We start from the raw sequence: 18180 nt of genomic DNA, 5'->3' as shown, positions 1-18180 counted from the left end.
GTGAATTTAGTTCACAGAGGCCATGCCCTCCTTTTCTCTCACGGTTCTGTAAACATCCCTCTTCAAGCTGTTTGAAAAGGACAGTAGGGGAAGCTTGCTCTTTGTTCAACAGTATATGAGGAAGAGGTGCTCAATAAGTTGTTTTTCTCTTTCTTCTATATAATCATTTTTAAATCTCCACTTTTCCTTTCTTCTCTAGCCTTTTCATTAACCATTTTTTCTCTCCCAATCTCTGTGCACACACACATACACACACCACATACACATTTTAAGGCCTCCCATGACCCAGAGACCAAGGCCAAGGCTCCAATCTTTAAAGTTTATTCCTGGGGTGCTCTAGACTTTGCTTCTCTTCTCCCATGGTCTCGTATTTCATTTTATTCCTTCTATTTGAGTAAAGTTTAGAGCAGTTCCCTTCATCTGCTTACCCTTTATATGTTTTAGGCCCTTTTCCAAGTTGTTGCACAAGAAGAAACCTTCATTTTCTGCTTAAAAAAGATTTTTTTTTTCTTTTTCTTCTTTTTAGAAATGGGAGTCTCGCTATGTTAACCAGGCTGGTCTCGAACTCCTACCCTCAAGTGATCTTCCCATCTCGGTCTCCCAAAGTGTTGGGATTACAGGCGTGAGCCACTGCGCCTGGCCAAAAAAATTTTGTTCTTAGGATTTATTTTTTAGAGACAGGGCCTTGCTCTGTCACCCAGGCTGGAGTGCATGGCATGATCATAACTCACTGTAGCCTTGAACTCCTGGGCACACACAATCCTCCCACCTCAGCCTCCCAAAGGTGGGGTTACAGGGTTGAGCCACTGAAACTTTCATTTTCAACACACTCCGGGTCTCTTCCCATCTTTCCTGTTAGTTTTGCTAGCTAATCGCAGAGTTCTGACAGCCTTTCGTAGCCCTGTGCTGAACACACATAAAATTTCCTCAATTTTGTACAAGGCTCTGATGTGTGATTCAATACATTACTTGCCCTTCTTAACAATACCTTACTGTTTGTTTCTCTTCAGCGAATATTCTTTCACCCAAAGCCTGCTGAAACCTGACAATGTGTCAAACACTGTGCTATACATTGTGGATATAAAATGAATAAAGCACTATTTTTTATTTGTAAATTATACCTCAATAAAGCTCTTTCTGCCTATGAGGAGTTCATTGTCTGGAAAGCAAAGGCAGATATGTAAACATATGTATTATAGTGCAGAGTGCTAAGTATCACACTGTGATGTGAAGAAAAACTAATTTCTTCTGGGGAAGTTGATAAAAGATCTCATAGGAAGTGACATTTCCATTGGTCTTGAACCATAAGTAGGAGTTTGCCAACCAGGGGAAGGAGTGGGAGTGAGGGCAGGGGTAAAATAGGGCTTCCGAGGAAGGGAATCCAGTGTGCAGAGGCTCTGAAATGACCGAGGAAGATTCTGACGTGTTCCGGGAACTCTCCTGGGTTTGGTGTGGTTCGGTGCATGGTGGAGTGATGGTGGGAGGTGCAAACGGATGAAATTGAGAGGGCCCAGTTGAAGCAGGAGGATTGAATTTTATTCTAGAGGCAAGAAGAGAAAGAGAGAACTGTTTAAGCAGGGGAGGAAACGATCAGGTTTGTCTCTTACTTGTTCGTTTCGTCACAGACCTCCGGGTTTTGGAATCTGAGGTGCTCTGCTTGCTTAATCAGAGGAGCTCGGGCAGCCACTGAGCTGAAACACGGCTTTCTTTTCATGTCTAGAAACGGCATGTTTTCAATATACCCAGGGCTACCAAGTCTGATCCCAGTGCCCACTTGTGCTAATGACGTTGGCCGGGGGGGTGCCAATTTACTAACCTAAGCCTGTCCTTCAAATATTCTCTCTCTCTCTTTGGCTAGGGTTGGACACGTTCTGACAACTTTTGTCTCTTTGAACCCCGTTTTTCCGTTCTGATAATCTTTTTCTTCAATTATGCTGGCCATGTCTTTAAATACGTTGCTAACGTTTTGGCTCATCTCACCCTACGTTTTAATCCTTCAGATACACACTACACTGACAGCCACGCCCACCCAAGGAATTTCCGAAACAGAAAGTTTGTCTGCAACGGCGCGCCGTACGGACGTACAGTGCGCAGGCGCAGTCTTGGCTCCTGGCGGCGTGTTCCTCTTACTCTGCGGTTTCCAGTGTCCTGGCAGGTAAGGAACGCTGCCTCTTCACCTCTCAGCGCGGCTTGCGGTTTGCTCCGGACCCCCGCTTCTCAGCCCTCCGGCTCCTGGTGTCGTTGCTGTAGCCCGAACGCGTCCACCGGCGACAGACCCATGGCCGAGCGCGGGGAACTCGACCTGACCGGCGCCAAACAGAACACAGGAGTATGGCTAGTCAAGGTAATGTTCACGAGTCTCCCACTTGCGCTCCTCCTAACACAAGTCTAATTTAAGTAACTTGAGCCCATCCCGCTCCGTGCGTCTCTTAACGTTCTTTTACGGCTATCTCGTTAGAGCTTCACATATTTTGAGAGACAGGAGTCATTGTTGTATCTGTTTGCAGATGAGGAGATTAGTTTAGGGACGCAAAGTGTCTTTCAGCCAGTTACTGGTCTGAATCAGCCTGGACTAGATCTCTTTCTCACGGCTTTCCTGGAGCCCTGTCTTGGTGTTCCCAGACTTGGGCGGTGCATTTTATCCCAGACCGAAGAATTCCTTGTATCCTCCCTTGGTGAAACTGGTTTTAGCCGTGAGCCTGTGTGAGGTAGTGGAATGTCTGCTTTCTGTACAGTTTTTTCGGCGAGAAACTAGAACTGGTCCCTGCGTACTCTTAAAGTGTTCTCTTAGGTTGATGGTCCTTAATGAAGCTCTCAAAAGAGGCGAGAGAGCCCTGAACTCACAGAGGGAGAGGTCAGGAGAGGTCATTGGACTGGAGTGTTCTTTCAGAGCACATTTGGGTCTCGTGAAACTGGCCGTCAATAAATGTTTTATGTAAAGACAGCAATTTTGGTTAGCTCACAGCGGGCACTATTTGTGCTTTACTGTTTCATGTTGGAGAGTGTTTTCTCCCAGGGGAGTTTCATAATACTTAAGCAAATTCAAAATGTGATCCTGAAAGTCGTTGAGACTTAAAATGTAAGGACTTTCGGTTTCTTTTTTTTTTTTTGAGACGGAGTCTCGCTCTGTCACCCAGGCTGGAGTGCAGTGGCCGGATCTCAGCTCACTGCAAGCTCCGCCTCCTGGGTTCACGCCATTCTCCTGCCTCAGCCTCCCGAGTAGCTGGGACTACAGGCGCCGCCACCTCGCCCGGCTAGTTTTTTGTAATGCTTTAACTGATTTATCACATGGCTGAGTTCTCGTCAATTAAATCCAAGAGGTCTTTCTTGTCGGCCTTCTTAAAAATAGCTCCCTTATGATCATTTGCTAACACGACAGATCTGTATTATATTCTTTCTTTTCTTTTCTTTTCTTTTTAGAATCAGAGTCTTGCTCCGTCGCCCAGTCTGGAGTGCAGTGGTGCGATCTCGGCTCACTGCAAGCTCCGCCTCCCGGGTTCACGCCATTCTCCTCTCTCAGCCTCCCGAGTAACTAGGACTACAGGCACTCGCCCCCACGCCCGGCTAATTTTTTGTATTTTTAGTAGAGATAGGGTTTCACCGTGTTAGCCAGGATGGTCTCGATCTCCTGACCTCGTGATCCGCCTGCCTTGGCCTCCCAAAGTGCTGGGATTACAGGTGTGAGCCACCGCACCCGGCGTTACATTCTTCAAAGCAGTTTTCACAGTGTAGAGTGATTTTGTGTTCATATGTTCAAAGTTGGTTACCTCCGTCTTTCCAACACACAAAATCACATTCCATGAGACAGGATTTTTGCCTGTCATACCCAGAATAGTGTTTGGCACATGGTAATTACTCAACAGAAAGGTGATGAATAAATGCATGACCTCTCATTCTTTAACCTTCGCCTTAATCTGTGGCACTCATTTGACTTCTTTGCAAGCTCAGTGTGACTTAAAAGGATGGATTAAGTAGGCATTTCTCTCTCCAGCAGCGTGTTAATTGGAGGAGAGTCACTAAGGAGGAGATGGCCCTTGCAGACTGAAGGAAAAAGCTTGAAAAAATGGTATGACTTGAGATGGTGCCATTGTTCTAGGAGCATGGTAAATGCTCAGTGTTTATGCCTTACAGGATTTGGATGGGTGGACATGGTGTATACCATGGGGAATGGAACAGAAGTGCAAGACTCAAAATACATAATCAGCATGGCGTGTCGTGGAAAACAGAGAGAACCTAGAGCAGAAGGTCTGTGTAGATAAAGGTTGGGACCATATACTCAGATTGTGATATCATGAAACGGAGATGTTCTAACTTTAGTTTACAAGGAAGTAACAAACTTTTTGGAGGATTTGAGTGAGGTAGAGATGCCAGATATTTATTCAGAAAAAAAAAAATGTTTGGCAGTGTGCGGTACGAATTAGAGGGGAGAGTAAGTAACCAGAGTCACATTTAGAAAATTATCACAGGATTGGGCAGGGCATGGTGGCTCACGCCTGTAATCCCAACACTTTGAGAGGCCGAGGCGGGTGGATCACGAGGTCAATAGTTTGAGACTAGCCTGGCCAATATGGTGAAACCCCATCTCTACTAAAAATACAAAAATTAGCTGGTTGTGGTGGCATGCTCCTGTATTCTCAGCTACTCAGGAGACTAAGGTGGAAGAATTGCTTGAAACTGGGAGGCGGAGGTTGCAGTGAGCTGAGATTGCTCCATTGCACTTCAGCCTGGGCAACAGAGCAAAAACTCCATCTCCAAAAAAAAAAAAAAAAAGAAATAGTAACTTGTTGCTTAGTAAGTGTATCTTCATTCTCATCTAATCAGAATTTTAATTGAACTGCATATTGATTTCAAGTGTTTTCTCCTTACATTAATATTTCCTATTAAAAATAATACCTTGAGTTCTGATCTTTGTTGCTAAATAATGTTTCTTCCTAGAATATATCGAGGTCATCTTGTACATATTTAATTCTATCACCAGACAGTTACAGAACTCTGTAAATGCAGTAAGGACTATACATACTTACTGCAAGTATCCTGCTCAAAGATCTCTTAGAGTTTTGAGCAGGAAAAAAATTAATGCTTCACCAGAACTGGAAAGACATCATAGAGAAGGTGATGTTTAAGAAGAGCCTATTTGGAGGTTGCAGTGAGTCAAGATTGTGCCACTGCACTCCTGCCTGGGCAACTAGAGTGACACCCTGTCTCAAAAAAAAAAAAAAAATTGGATGTGAGTGTGATCTGGCTGGGACATCTGTCTCCCCATTGATCACCAGGGTTGATTTGGCTAATCTGGCTGGCTAGGTGGGTGTCCCCTTCCTCCCACTCCACTCCATGTATGTCCCTCCTGAAGCTGCACCCTTGATCAAAGAGGATGACCATCCCGATAGAGGAGGACTGGTCTTCAGTCAAGGGTATATGTGTGGCTGTACTCCCCTGCTGGAACCTCCAAACAAGCTTTCAAGAAGAGCTTGTGGAAGGCTGGGTGCAGTGGCTCATGCCTGTAATCCCAGCACTTTGGGAGGACGAGGCGGGTGAATTGTCTAAGCCCAGGCATTTGAGACCAGCCTGGGCAATATAGCAAAACCTTTTATCTACAAAAACTACAAAAAGTTAGCTGGGCATGGTGGCATACGCTTGTAGTCCCAGCTACTTGGGAGACTGAGGTGGGAGGATCACTTGAGCCCAGGAGGTTGAGGCTGCAGTGAGCTGAGATCACACCCTTTGTACTCTAGGCTGGGCGACAGAGTGAAACCCTATCTGAAAAGGAAAAAAAAAAAATCTTACCACCAGGACTGGGGATAAATAGTGTGTTTAGGGAAAAACAAATATAGTAGTAGATTGTTTACTAAAATAACAAAATATCCGGGACCTGTACTGTTCTGGCCTAATGAAGTGCTATTTCTGGAATTTTGAGAATCTTTGTTTTGGCTGAGCACAGGGGACTTTATTGATGGCACACGACAAGGCAGAGCTCCCTAGGCCCCTCCCTCTTCAGGGGGTCTGCATGGAAACTGAGGAGGGGAGATTCTCAGTGTGGTTGGGGACTGAGTATGGCAGGGACTCCCCAGCATTGAGGGCCTCTCTCTTCCTCTTGTTCTCTCACTGGGGCTGGTGGTCCGGGGTCTTACTCCTTAGAGGCCATGTGGGCCATGAAGTCCATCACCCTGTTGCTGTAGCCAGATTCATTGTCATACCAGGAAATGAGCTTGAAAAAGTGGTCATTGAGGGCAGTGCCAGCCCCAGCATTGAAGGTGGAAGAGTGAGTGTTGCTGTTGAAGTCAGAGGAAACCACCTGGTGCTCAGAGTAGCCCAGGATGCCCTTGAGGGGGCCCCCTCCAATGCCTGCTTCACACCTTCTTGATGTCATCATATCTGGCAGGTTTTTCCAGACGGCAGGTCAGGTCCACAACTGACACGTTGGCAGTGGGGACATGGAAGGCCATGCCAGTGAGCTTCCCATTCAGCTCAGGGATGACCTTGCTCACAGCCTTGGCAGCACCAGTAGAGCCAGGGATGAAGTTCTGGAGAGCCCTGCAGCTGTCACGCCACAGTTTCTGGAGGGGCCATGCACAGTCTTCTGGGTGACAGTGATGGCGTGTACTGTGGTCATGAGTCCTTCCACGATACCGAAGTTGTCATGGATGACCTTGACCAGGGGCGCTAAGCAGTTAGTGCAGGAGGCATTGCTGACGATCTTGAGGCTGTTGTCGTACTTCTGATGGTTCACGCCCGTCACAAACATGGGGGCGTCAGCAGAGGGGGCAGAGATGATAACCCTTTTGACTCCTTCCTGCAAGTGAGCCCCAGCCTTCTCCATGGGGGTGAAGACACCAGTGGACTCCACAGTGTACTCAGCGCCAGCATCGCCCCACTTGATTTTGGAAGGATCTTGCTCCTGGAAGATGGTGATGGGATTTCCATTGATGACAGGCTTCCTGTTCTCAGCCTTGATGGTGCCATGGGATTTGCTATGGGTGGAATCATACGGCAACATGTAGACCATGTAGTTGAGGTCAATGAAGGGATCATTGATGGCGACAATATCCACTTTACCAAAGTTAAAAGCAGCCCTCATGACCAGGCGCCCAATGTGACCCAATCCGTAGACTCCTACCTTCACCTTCACCATGGTGCCTCAGGGATGCGACTGGTGATGTGAGAGAAGATGCGACTGTCTGTCAAACGGGAGGAGCAGATAGCTAATTTTGAATGTCTTAAATCTACAAAAGAAGGATGATCCAAACACATTTTGATAGGCATTAGACATGATTGAATTTAACACTTTACAATAGCTGTCACCTGCCAAAACATGTAATTAGCTATAATTTTTACCTTGTCATACAGCTAGTCTTTTGTAGTTTGTACTACCCTGTTTATATTGCTCAATTTATGCTATTGTTAGGTTACCTACTGGGCACACCACTGCTGTGCCCCCTATACCAAATAATGATTTAAAAATTGGATGATGTGCTGGGCACAGTGGCTCACGCCTGTAATCCCAGCATTTTCGGAGGCTGAGGCAGGTGGATCACTTGAGGTCAGGAGTTCAAGACCAGTCTGGCCAATATAGTGAAACCCCATCTCTACTGAAAATACAAAAATTAGCTGGGTGTGGTGGCGGGCACTGTGTAATCCCAGCTACTCTGGAGGCTGAGGCAGGAGAATTGCTTGGACCTGGGAGGCGGAGGTTGCTGTGAGTTGAGATCGCACCATTGCCCGCTAGCCTGGGCAATAGAGTGAGACTCTGATGTTTAAAAATATTTTAGCAGAGTTCTTCTTTCTTAAATTTTTTTTTTTTTTTTTTTTTTTTTTTTGAGATGGAGTCTCGCTCTGTCGCCCAGGCTGGAGTGCAGTGGCCGGATCTCAGCTCACTGCAAGCTCCGCCTCCCGGGTTTACACCATTCTGCCGCCTCAGCCTCCCGAGTAGCTGGGACTACAGGCGCCCGCCACCTCGCCCAGCTAGTTTTTTTTGTATTTTTTAGTAGAGACGGGGTTTCACCGTGTTCGCCAGGATGGTCTCGATCTCTTGACCTCGTGATCCGCCCGTCTCGGCCTCCCAAAGTACTGGGATTACAGGCTTGAGCCACCGTGCCCGGCCTTCTTTCTTAAATTTTTAAATACTGTTTTAAAGAATACAGATGGGGTCTCGCCATGTTGATCAGGCTGGTCTCAAACTCCTTTTCTCAAGCAGTCCTCCCATCTCGGCCTCCCAAAGTGCTGGGATTACAGGCATGAGCCACTGCGCCTGGCTGATTTTAGCATGGTTGTTTTTTGGCCTCTAATATTTAGATTTCTGGAAAACCGTTTTCTCTAGTTATGGTTCCCTGGAGGGTGAGGTATATGATGGGGAAGAGGAGATACAGTTGGCAAGGTTGTTAGGAGTGGGATTTTTAAAGTTGCGAATATCATTGGGGCTTGAATGATGAGAAGTACAGTCTTTTTTTGGAGAGAGAAGTGGAGAGGCGCACCAGGTCTAACCAACGGCTTTCTAGGCAACAGAAAGATGTTTTTCTAGCCCAGTAAACTTTCTTCTTGTAAGCACTGTGGCTAATGTTTGTTGGAGGAGAGGATCAGGATTGGAAGGATGGACATCGTGCCCTATGAATGTTGTGTTCTTCTTTTATTTTTTTATTTTTTGAGATGGAGTCTTGCTCTGTCACCCAGGCTGGAGTGCACGTGGCGCAGTCTTGGCTCACTGCAACCTCCGCCTCCTGGATTTAAGCAGTTCTCCTGCCTCAGCCTAAGTAGCTGGGATTACAGGCATCCACCACCATGCCTGGCTAATTTTTGTGTGTTTAGTAGAGATGGGGTTTCTTTTTCTTTTCTTTTTTTTTTTTTTTTTTTTTTTTTTGAGACGGAGTCACACTGTCACCCAGGCTGGAGTGCAGTGGCGCAATCTCGGCTCACTGCAACCTTTGCCTCCCAGGTTCAAGCTATTCTCCTGCCTCAGCCTCCATAATAGCTGGGATTACAGGCGTGCACCACCACGCTTGGCTAATTTTTTGTATCTTTAGTAGAGATGGGGTTTCACCATGTTGGTCTCGAACACCTGACCTTGTGATCCACCTGCCTCAGCTTCCCAAAGTGCTGGAATTACGGGCGTGAGCCACCGTTCCTGGCTAACTTATATTTTTTCACAGACAGGCAAGCACTTGGACATTGTTGGCCAAAGAGAGTTATATACGAGGGAGAGATGAAACTGGAGTGGGTAATACCCTAAAGCCTTGCAGCTAGTAGGAGAAAAAGGAACTTAACATTTCTTGTGTAGCAGGTATTTTGCAAAGCAAACCTATGAAGCAGGTACTAATTATATATTTCAGATGATAACATTTAAGGTTAGGGAGGTTAATTATCTTGCCTAAGTATGGAAATAGTGATTCAGATTTGTTAGGCTAGAAGCTTTGCAATAGAAACAATTTTTTTTTCCTTCTTGTGTCTCCCTTTTTTTTTTTTTGAGACGGAGTCGAGTCTCGTTCTGTTGCCAGGCTGGAGTGCAGTGGTGCAATTTTGGCTCACTGCGACCAACTTAGTAGGCTGGGACTTCTGGGAAGCCAATTTCTGTAAGTTCTTGGTGTAGAGAGCTATATATAATTAATATGCTCTTACTATTTTTGTTTTTACTGCAAGGGTATAGTATTTTAGGAACCTTTGAATTAAGTAAGCTGGTGAGCTTACCTGGGAACCTACAGTTTTATTATAATAATGAAGACAGTGCAATATGAGCTGCAAACTTGTTTTTGTCCTTTAACTTCTGGAACACAATCTACTTTTTTTATTTTCTTTCTTTTTGAGACAGGGTCTCACTCTGTCTCCCAGGCTGGAGTGAAGTGCTGTGAATGGCTCACTGCAACCTCTGCCTCCTGGGCTGCAGTGATCCTCCTGCATCAGCCTTCTGAGTAGCTGGGACTATAGGCATGTGTCACTATGCCTAGCTAATTTTTTTTTTTTTTTTTTGTAGAGACAGGGTTTCAGCATGTTTCCCAGGCTGATCTCAAATTCCTGGAGACAAGCAGTCCACCTGCCTTGGCCTTCTGAAGTGCTAGAGTATTGGGATTATGGCGTGAGCCGCCATCCCTGGCCTTTTTCTGGGGGGAGGGCAGAGTCTTGCTCTTGTCGCCCAGGCTGGAGTGCAATGGCACGATCTCGGCTCACTACAACCTCCGCCTCCCGGGTTCAAGTGATTCTCTTTTCTCAGTCTACCGAGTAGCTGGGATTACAGGCGCCCACCACCACGCCCAGCTAAGTTTTGTATTTTTGGTAGAGACGGGGTTTTGCCATGTTGGCCAGGCTGGACTCGAACTCCTGACCTTGTGATCCACCTGCCTCAGCCTCCCAAAGTGCTGGGATTACAGGTGTGAGCCACCGCGCCTGGCATCCCTGGCCTTTTAAAAAAATTATTTTTGTGGCCGGGCATTGTGGTAATTGCAGCACTTTGGGAGGCTGAGGCGGGTGGATTACCTGAGGTCAGGAGTTCGAGACCAGCCTGACCAACATGGTGAAACCCCATCTCTACTGAAAATATAAAAATTAGCCAGGTGTAGTGGTGGGCACCTGTAATCCTAGCTACTTGGGAGGCTGAGGCAGGAGAATCACTTGCACCTGGGGCCGAGGTTGCAGTGAGCTGATATTGCGCCAGTGCACTCCAGCCTGGGTGATAGAGCGAGACTCCGTCTCAAAAGAAAAAAAATTTTATTTTATTTTATTTTATTTTTTGAGAAAGAGCCTCACTCTGTCGCCCAGGCTGGAGTGCAGTGGCATGTGATCATGGCTCACTGTAGCCTCAAACTCCTGGGCTTAAATGATCCTTCTGCCTCAACCTCCTGAATACCTTGAATCACAAGTGTGCACTACCATGCCTAGCTAATTTTTAGATTTTTTGTAGAGATGGGGTCTCTGTATGTTGCCCATGGTGGTCTCTAACTCCTGGGCTCAAGTGATCCTCCCACTTCAGCCTCCCAAAGTGCTGGGTTTATAGGTATGAGCCACCATGCCCAACACACTGTTTTTAAGTTGGTAATTGCTTGTATTAGGTACAGTTTGTTGTACTGAATTTGATTCTTAAATTTGCTTTAATGTATAATAGTTATTTTCCCCTGAACTGTTTTCTTGTTTGAAGGCCTGAATTATAGTCTCCGGTAATTTGATCACAGAATAATCCTGATCTGGTTAATATGTTGAAGAAGTATGATCTCATTTAAGAGTTCCAAAGCTCCCAAACATTCTTGTGTTCTCTTTGAGAGCATTTCAGGGGATGGCAGTGAGGGCAAAGTAGTAGGTTAGAAAATGCCCTACTCCACTATTCGCATTTTGTCCTCTTCCTAGTTATTTATTTATTTGAGACAGAGTCTTACACTGTCACCCAGGCTGGAGTGCAGTGGCACAATCATGGTTCACTGCAGCCTCCATCTCCCCGGACTGAGGTGATCCTCCCATCTCAGCCTCCTGAGTAGCTGGGACTACAGGCACACACCACCACGCCTGGCTAATTTTTGTATTTTTTGTAGAGATGGGGTTTTGCAACGTTGCCCAGGCTGGTCTTGAACTCCTGTGCTCAAATGATCCACCCACCTCAGCCTCCCAAAGTGCTGGGATTACAGGCATGAGCCACCATGCCCAGCCCTTCCCCTTATTTTAAGGTGGATCTCTGAACTGAGACTTCCCTCTGAGAATGAAATGAAGTGTGGTAAATTATATATCCTAGGTATATTACAGTATTAATTATCATTGCCATTGCATTAGTGTTTCTTCAACAATATCCAGTCATTAAAATGATAACTATTCTTCTGTTATTCTAGGTGCTAGATATATGACAGTAAACAAAAGTTACAAAATAAAACAAGGTCAAGGATCTGGAACGTAACGTGATGTAACGTGATACTATTTTAAATAGGGCGGGAAAGGACCTCACTGATAAGATGGTCTTTGAGCAGAGATGTAAAGGAATTTATGGGCTTGCCCTTGCAGATACCGATGGGAAGAGTGTTCCGGACAGAAATAACAGCAAATGGGTCTTTAGATGGGATGTCACTGCAAATGTTGACAGGTCTGTGTGGTTTGAGTAAGATGAGAGGGAGAGTAGGAGATGAAGATACGGGATAGGATCATCCAGGGGACTGGGTCACCTAAGACATTATAGGATTTTTCTTCTGAGTGAGATGGAAAGCCAGCAGCCATGGAGAGGCAGCATGGTATGGTGACTAAAATCGTGGACTATGGAGTCGACATGCTTAGGTTAGAATCCTAGCTTCATCACTAGTAATTGTGAGACTTTGAACAAATAATAGCTTTTTGGTGCTTCAGTTTCTGCAGTTGCAAAATAGAATGATGATGGGACTGTTATAAGGATTAAATGAAATAATATTTGTAAACTGTTTAGAAAAGTATCTGGTAAACATAGTAAGCACTATGTAGATGTCTGTTAAATACATGGAAAGGTTTTGAGCAGAACAGTATCATCTGACTTGGGTTTTAAGATGACAATTCTGGCTGCTTTATTGAGAATAACTACATGGACAGAAGTGGAAGCAAGGAATTCAGGAGTCTGTTAACAATAATTATTCAAGAGATGATGGTAAGTTGGGCTAGGGTAGTAACTTGCGTTGGTGAGAAAAGGCTGGAGTCTGGATATAATCTGCAGATGTTTACAGGATGTATCAGTTGATTGGATTTGGGGTATAAGAAAAAGGATATTCAGGATGACTCCAAGGTTTCAGCCTGAGTGCTTGGAAGAATGGAGTTCCCTTTTACTAAGATACGGAAAATTGCAGCGGGAGCAAGTTTTATGAGGGAGAAATGAGTTCTGGTATGGAGATTTTAACTTTGAAATGCTTACTGAATATTAAGATGGAGAGTTTGAGTAGGCAGTTAGATATATAAATTGAGACTTTGGGGGAGAACCTGAGCTTGTTGTAAGTTTGAGAGTTGTCATTATACAAATGGTATTTAAAGCCATGAGACTTGATGAAGTTACATAAGATTGAGAGTATACAGGGCCGGGCGTGGTGGCTCACGCCTGTAATCTCAGCACTTCAGAAGGCCAAGGCAGGTGGATCGCCTGAGGTCAGGAGTTCAAGACCAGCCTGACCAACACGGAGAAACCCCATCTCTCCTAAAAAATACAAAATTAGCTGCGGCAGGAGAATTGCTTGAACCCAGGAGGTGGAAGTTGTGGTGAGCCAAGATCGCGCCATTGCACTCCAGCCTGGGCAACAAGAGCAAAACTCCGTCTCAAAAAAAAAAAAAAAAAAAAAAAAAGAAAGTATACAGAGAAGAGCGGGGATCCAAGGACTGAATCCAGTGCCCATTGAAGTTAAGAGGCCAGAAAGATGATCATCTAGATGTGGAGACCAAAAAGGAAGAGTCCAGAGAAGTAGAGGGAGAAATCGAAAGAATGTGATTACGCAGATGCCAAGTGAATAAAATGTTTGAAGGAATAGGAAATGATTAGTTCTCAAATATTGTTGATAAGTATGAGAGATGAGGACTAAACTTTGACTTGGCAATTTGGAGATCTTAATAACCCTGTATCAGGTTCAGTGGAGGGGTAGGGAGGAAAGCCTATCTGGAGTAAGTTCAAAACAAAGCGGCAGAGGAGTCCGTGTAGACAGCTGACATAGAGAACTCTCTCAAGGAGTTCTGCCATAAAGAGAGGCAGAGGACCAGGCATGATGGCTCATGCCTGTAATCCCAGCACCTTGGGAGGCTTAGGTGAGATGATCCCTTGAGCCCAGAAGTTCGAGACCAGCCTGGGCAATGTGATGAGACCTCGTCTCCACCAAAAAGACAAAACTTAGCTGGGCATTGTAGTGCAAACCTGTAGTTCAGCTATTTGGGAGGCTGAAGTGGGAGGATCATTGGAGCCCAGGAGGTGGAGGCTGCAGTGAGCCAAAATTGTGAATCCAGCCTGGGTGACAGAATGAGACCCTGTTTCAAAAAAAAGAAAAGAAAAGGCAGAGAAATCAAACACTGGGTGGAAAGGATTATTAAGTTTGCCCTTACCAAGGTGCATGATCTTGAACAAATTTGTAAGCCTCCCTGTGCCTTAGTTTCCTCATCTATAAAATGAAGACAGTGTGAGAAGTAGATGGTTAATATATTTACAGCATTTAGAAGAGTGCTTGTTGCTTAATGTATTCATTATCTGTTGGTATATAACCTATTACTGCGGACTTAGTAGTTTAAAACAACACACATTTATAATTTCACAGTTTCTATGGGCTGTACTCTGGCATGGCTTAGTTGGCTCCTTTGCCTCAGAGTCTCTCACTGGCGATAGTCAAGGTATCAGCCAGGGTTGGATTCTCATCTGAAGTCTTGACTGGGGAATTATTGTTTCCAAGCTCATGTGGTTGGTAGAATTCAGTTCCTCCAGGGTTGTTGGACTTAAGAGTCCAAGTTCCTAGCTGACTCTTGGCTAAAGCCGGTCATTAGTGTTTTTTTGTTTGTTTGTTTTTTGTTTTGCCACGTGGGCCTCTTCAATATGGCAGATTTCTAAATCAGAGTGTGCAGACTGAGAAAGCAATGAGAGAAGACAGAAGTCATAATCTTATGTAACCCAGTAACAGAAGTGAAGTCCTGTCACTTTTGCCCTGAGTCACAGATACTGCTCACACTGAGGGAGAGGAGATTATACCAGTAAGTGGACGGGGTTGATAGCAGGTGGGGATCATTGGGAACCATCTTAGAAATCTCCCTGCTACATTTAGTAAGCACTTTGTCTTAGCTGCTATTATTACCATTATTGTGCTGATGGGAATGATTAAGCAAAGAAGGCAATAGAGGAGAGAAAGGATATACTTGAAGGAAAGATGTCCTTGGTTAGTTACATAACAGGGAAAGAAATTCAGTGCACAAGTGGAGGGATTGGCCATAGTTTATCCATTGTTTAAAGAGGGTAAAGCGAGTAAAAGGATCCAACTGTGGCTAGGTGGTAGATATAGAAGCTTAGATTTGATGGTTTGCTTTTTCTCAGTGGAAGAGGAAGTCAGGTCAGCACAGAGGGAGGAGGAAGGAAGAGGTGTAGGTTCGAGAAGTGAAAAGAGAACATTTGAATAATCAGGAGTGAGGAACTGAATTGACTAGGGAGATGCAGTTAACTTGCCAGGTGTCACTAAGGGCTTACTTGATGTTTGTAGTCATGTATTTAATGTGAGACCAGCTAGCATGATCGTGAGCTTCCCTTCAGCTGCTCAGGTGCAAGTGTGGCAGAGAAGTGGAATAACACAATAAAATAAAACCTTGGATAAATTATAAATTAATAAAGAAAAGTAGAGAGTGGCTTTAATCAGGATTAGGGTTCTGCCAGGCCAGTATGATGGAGGAAGATAGAGGCAAGGGAATGATTATAGTGATGGACCATGGAATCTAGTTTCATTAAAGAGAGAAATGAGGACATAGCAGATGGGGGACAGTGAGAAGATGTTAATTAGAGTCAGCGAATTGAAGGGTTAGAAGAATTGTTGGGAGTCAAAGTGAGGCGGGAAACACAAAGAAAGAAAAATAAAAAGAGAAATAAGCTTTCCTGTATTAGGCTGACTTGTCCCAGAGGGAGCAGCAGGCACAGCCCAGACCCAGGAAAAGTCTTGATAATACTATCTAAGAAGCCAGGACACAAAAGAATGTGCTCTGGAGACTCTCCCAGCACTCCCTCAACATAGGGAGAAGAAAAACAAATTTTCCTTTGTTTTATGGTATCAGTTTGTAAATTTCTGTTCTCTGTAACTGGTGACTTCAAGTCTTCTGTTTTATCTAATCAGTGGGGTGAAGTTCATAAACCATCTGAGCAGGCCACCTGGGTGCCATAGTGAAAGCCATGGAATAAGCTGTGCTAGGCACTAGGCAAACCTAGATAGTGGACATCTGGGCTGCATAGCGGCGGTCATGTGTAATCCTGAGGTATGAACCTGTTACAATTTGATTAACTGTCTTTGTCCTGCCTCTGTATCCCTGCATTCGTGCCGCTGTAAGCCTGCTTCAAGCCAGCCCACACCTTTTTAAGGTGTGCATAGAAGTCAAGTGCTGTCTTTGTTCTGGGCCCGGTCTTTGGATGTTAAGTCCATTGGGTCTGAGTGCACTCAATAAAGATATCCTCCTGTATTCACCCCAAGGTCTCTCCCTGGTTCTCCTGATTCACAACAAAAGTACTAAGGAGAGAGCTAGGAATTTAGGAGATGGTGCCCAGAATGGTTGCTTGAAATACAGATTGTGAAAGGGATACTGTTGTTGATAATGAGAAATTCGTAGGCTGTCCAACAGATAATGTTGTGGACATTTGCCTCTTTAGCCAGTATCCATTTACTTTGACATCGTTGCGGAATCTTGACTGTGCTTGTGGAAACCAGTGCTTCCCCTTTTCAGTCTGTGTGATTTTAGTGGTGGTGACTACCCTTCCCCAAAGATGTCATTGACTCAGCCTGACCAGTGAAGTATCTCATCTCTGGGAACAGTGATAGGTCGAAGGAAGGGCACACACCCTTGTCAGCTTCATGAAAGACAAATTTTCGCTAGGGACTTCTGGGAAGGAGACTTGTGCTCTTCAGGAGCTGCCTCTGCCATCTTGCTACCTGAGGTGATAGATAAGAAATAGTGAAAGAGTCCTGGGGACATTGTTTGAGCCCTTAATGAAGCCACCGTAAAGCTACCTCTGGAATTTTTTGTTATTTGTCACATTAAATCTTCTTTCAAGTGGGTTTTCTGTCACCTGTAATCAAAGGAGACGGAGTGGGTAGATACAGTTATCGTAAGGAGTTTGCCAAATCCTCTTAGCTTGTTTGGATGAATGGAGTACAGTGTAGCGGAAGTTCTGTTGAGATATGGAATCTTCAAAATCCTCTTTCCCTTAGATCTATTACATACTCTTCTTTAGCACATATACCCTCCTGAGAGGTAGTATGGTCTAGTGAAGAAAGCAAAAGACCTGTCTGGAGTTGAGTCTTGAATCTGATCCTGGCTACCTGAGTTATTTCAACCCTCTGAACCTCAGTTTTCTCATCTGTAGGGTGAGGAGAATGTGATTTTGCAGGGTGATTGGAAGGATGAAACGGGATAATGGATGTTTAGCATGGTACCTGACTGACTCAGGTATATTGTCTAACTCTTTTTTTTTTTTTTTGAGACAGAGTCTCTCTCTGTCACCCAGGCTTGAGTGCAGTGGAGTAGTCTCAGCTCATTGCCACCACCACCTCCTGGGTTCAAGCGGTTCTTGTGCCTCAGTCTTCCACGTAGCTGGGACCACAGGCATGTGCCACTGCGTCTTGCTAATTTTTGTATTTTTAGTAGAGACAGGGTTTTGCCACGATGGCCAGACTGGTCTCGAACTCCTGACCTCAAGTAATCTGCTCTCCTTGGTCTCCCAAAGTGCTGGGATTACAGGAGTGAGCCACCACGCCCGGTGAACCCATAATATTTAATAGTTGTTCAGTAACTTTGTTTATTTATTTGTTTTTTCTAGATGGAGTCTTGCTCTGGCATGATCTAATTTTTGTATTCTTATTAGAGGTGAGGTTTCACCATGTTGGCCAGGCTGGCCTCAAACTCTTGACCTCGTGATCTGCCCGTCTCGGCCTCCCAAAGTGCTGGGATTACAGGCATGAACCACCGCGCCCAGCCCTGTTCAGTAACTTTTAGTGTGAGGAGTGCCTACGTAAGTGAACAAATACCACTGGGGGCTTCTTTTCACCCTTCAATTCCTGAATTTTTGCTCTTCCAAGGTACTGCAATTTATTTGACTAGTGGTCAAGTGGTGTTTTTTTGTCTTGCTAGGTAGAATTTCTTTCCTTCTCAGCTTTGGCAGCTGGACTGTCATTCCAAATTTATCATGAAAAAATAATGACACCTGACACTGAGTACTTGCTTTGTGTAAGGCATTATGCTTCATACTTGGTGTATCTCATTTACTCCTAATAATAGGATAGCTTTCAAGGTATGCACTGATTCGAGTCCAAATTACTTTTTAGAAGAAATGAGATAGATAAGTTATATGATAGGGATTCGGCATATATCATCCACTTCTCCTTTTTGAGAATTAAAGTCCTTTTGATTGCATGTATCCAGTTACAGACACAATATGGTGTATTGGTTAAAAACACAGTCCCTGGAGGCAGACTGCCTGGGTTAGAATCCTGGCTCCATCTTTACTAATTATATAACCTTGAGTAAATTGTATAGTCCCTCAGTGCCTCA

General features: G+C 44.8%; 1 protein-coding gene and 1 pseudogene across 1 annotated transcript in view; one reads left to right on the top strand and one right to left on the bottom strand.

The window, feature by feature from the left end:
* Positions 1 to 2090: 2090 nt before the first annotated feature.
* The window catches only part of GTF2F2 (general transcription factor IIF subunit 2), a 169418-nt gene continuing 153328 nt past the window's right edge, over positions 2091 to 18180 (top strand). Inside the window, exon 1 of the mRNA XM_010368053.2 lies at positions 2091 to 2344. Within this exon, the coding sequence (XP_010366355.1) occupies positions 2279 to 2344 (66 nt within the window). The 5' untranslated portion in view covers positions 2091 to 2278. The remainder of the gene's footprint in view (positions 2345 to 18180) is intronic.
* On the bottom strand, positions 6125 to 7129 carry LOC104666057 (annotated as a pseudogene).

The sequence above is a fragment of the Rhinopithecus roxellana genome, chromosome 18, assembly GCF_007565055.1.
Source record: "Rhinopithecus roxellana isolate Shanxi Qingling chromosome 18, ASM756505v1, whole genome shotgun sequence".
NCBI lineage: Eukaryota > Metazoa > Chordata > Mammalia > Primates > Cercopithecidae > Rhinopithecus > Rhinopithecus roxellana.
Note: the sequence above shows the minus strand (reverse complement) of the source record. Positions and strands in the feature narration are given on the sequence as shown.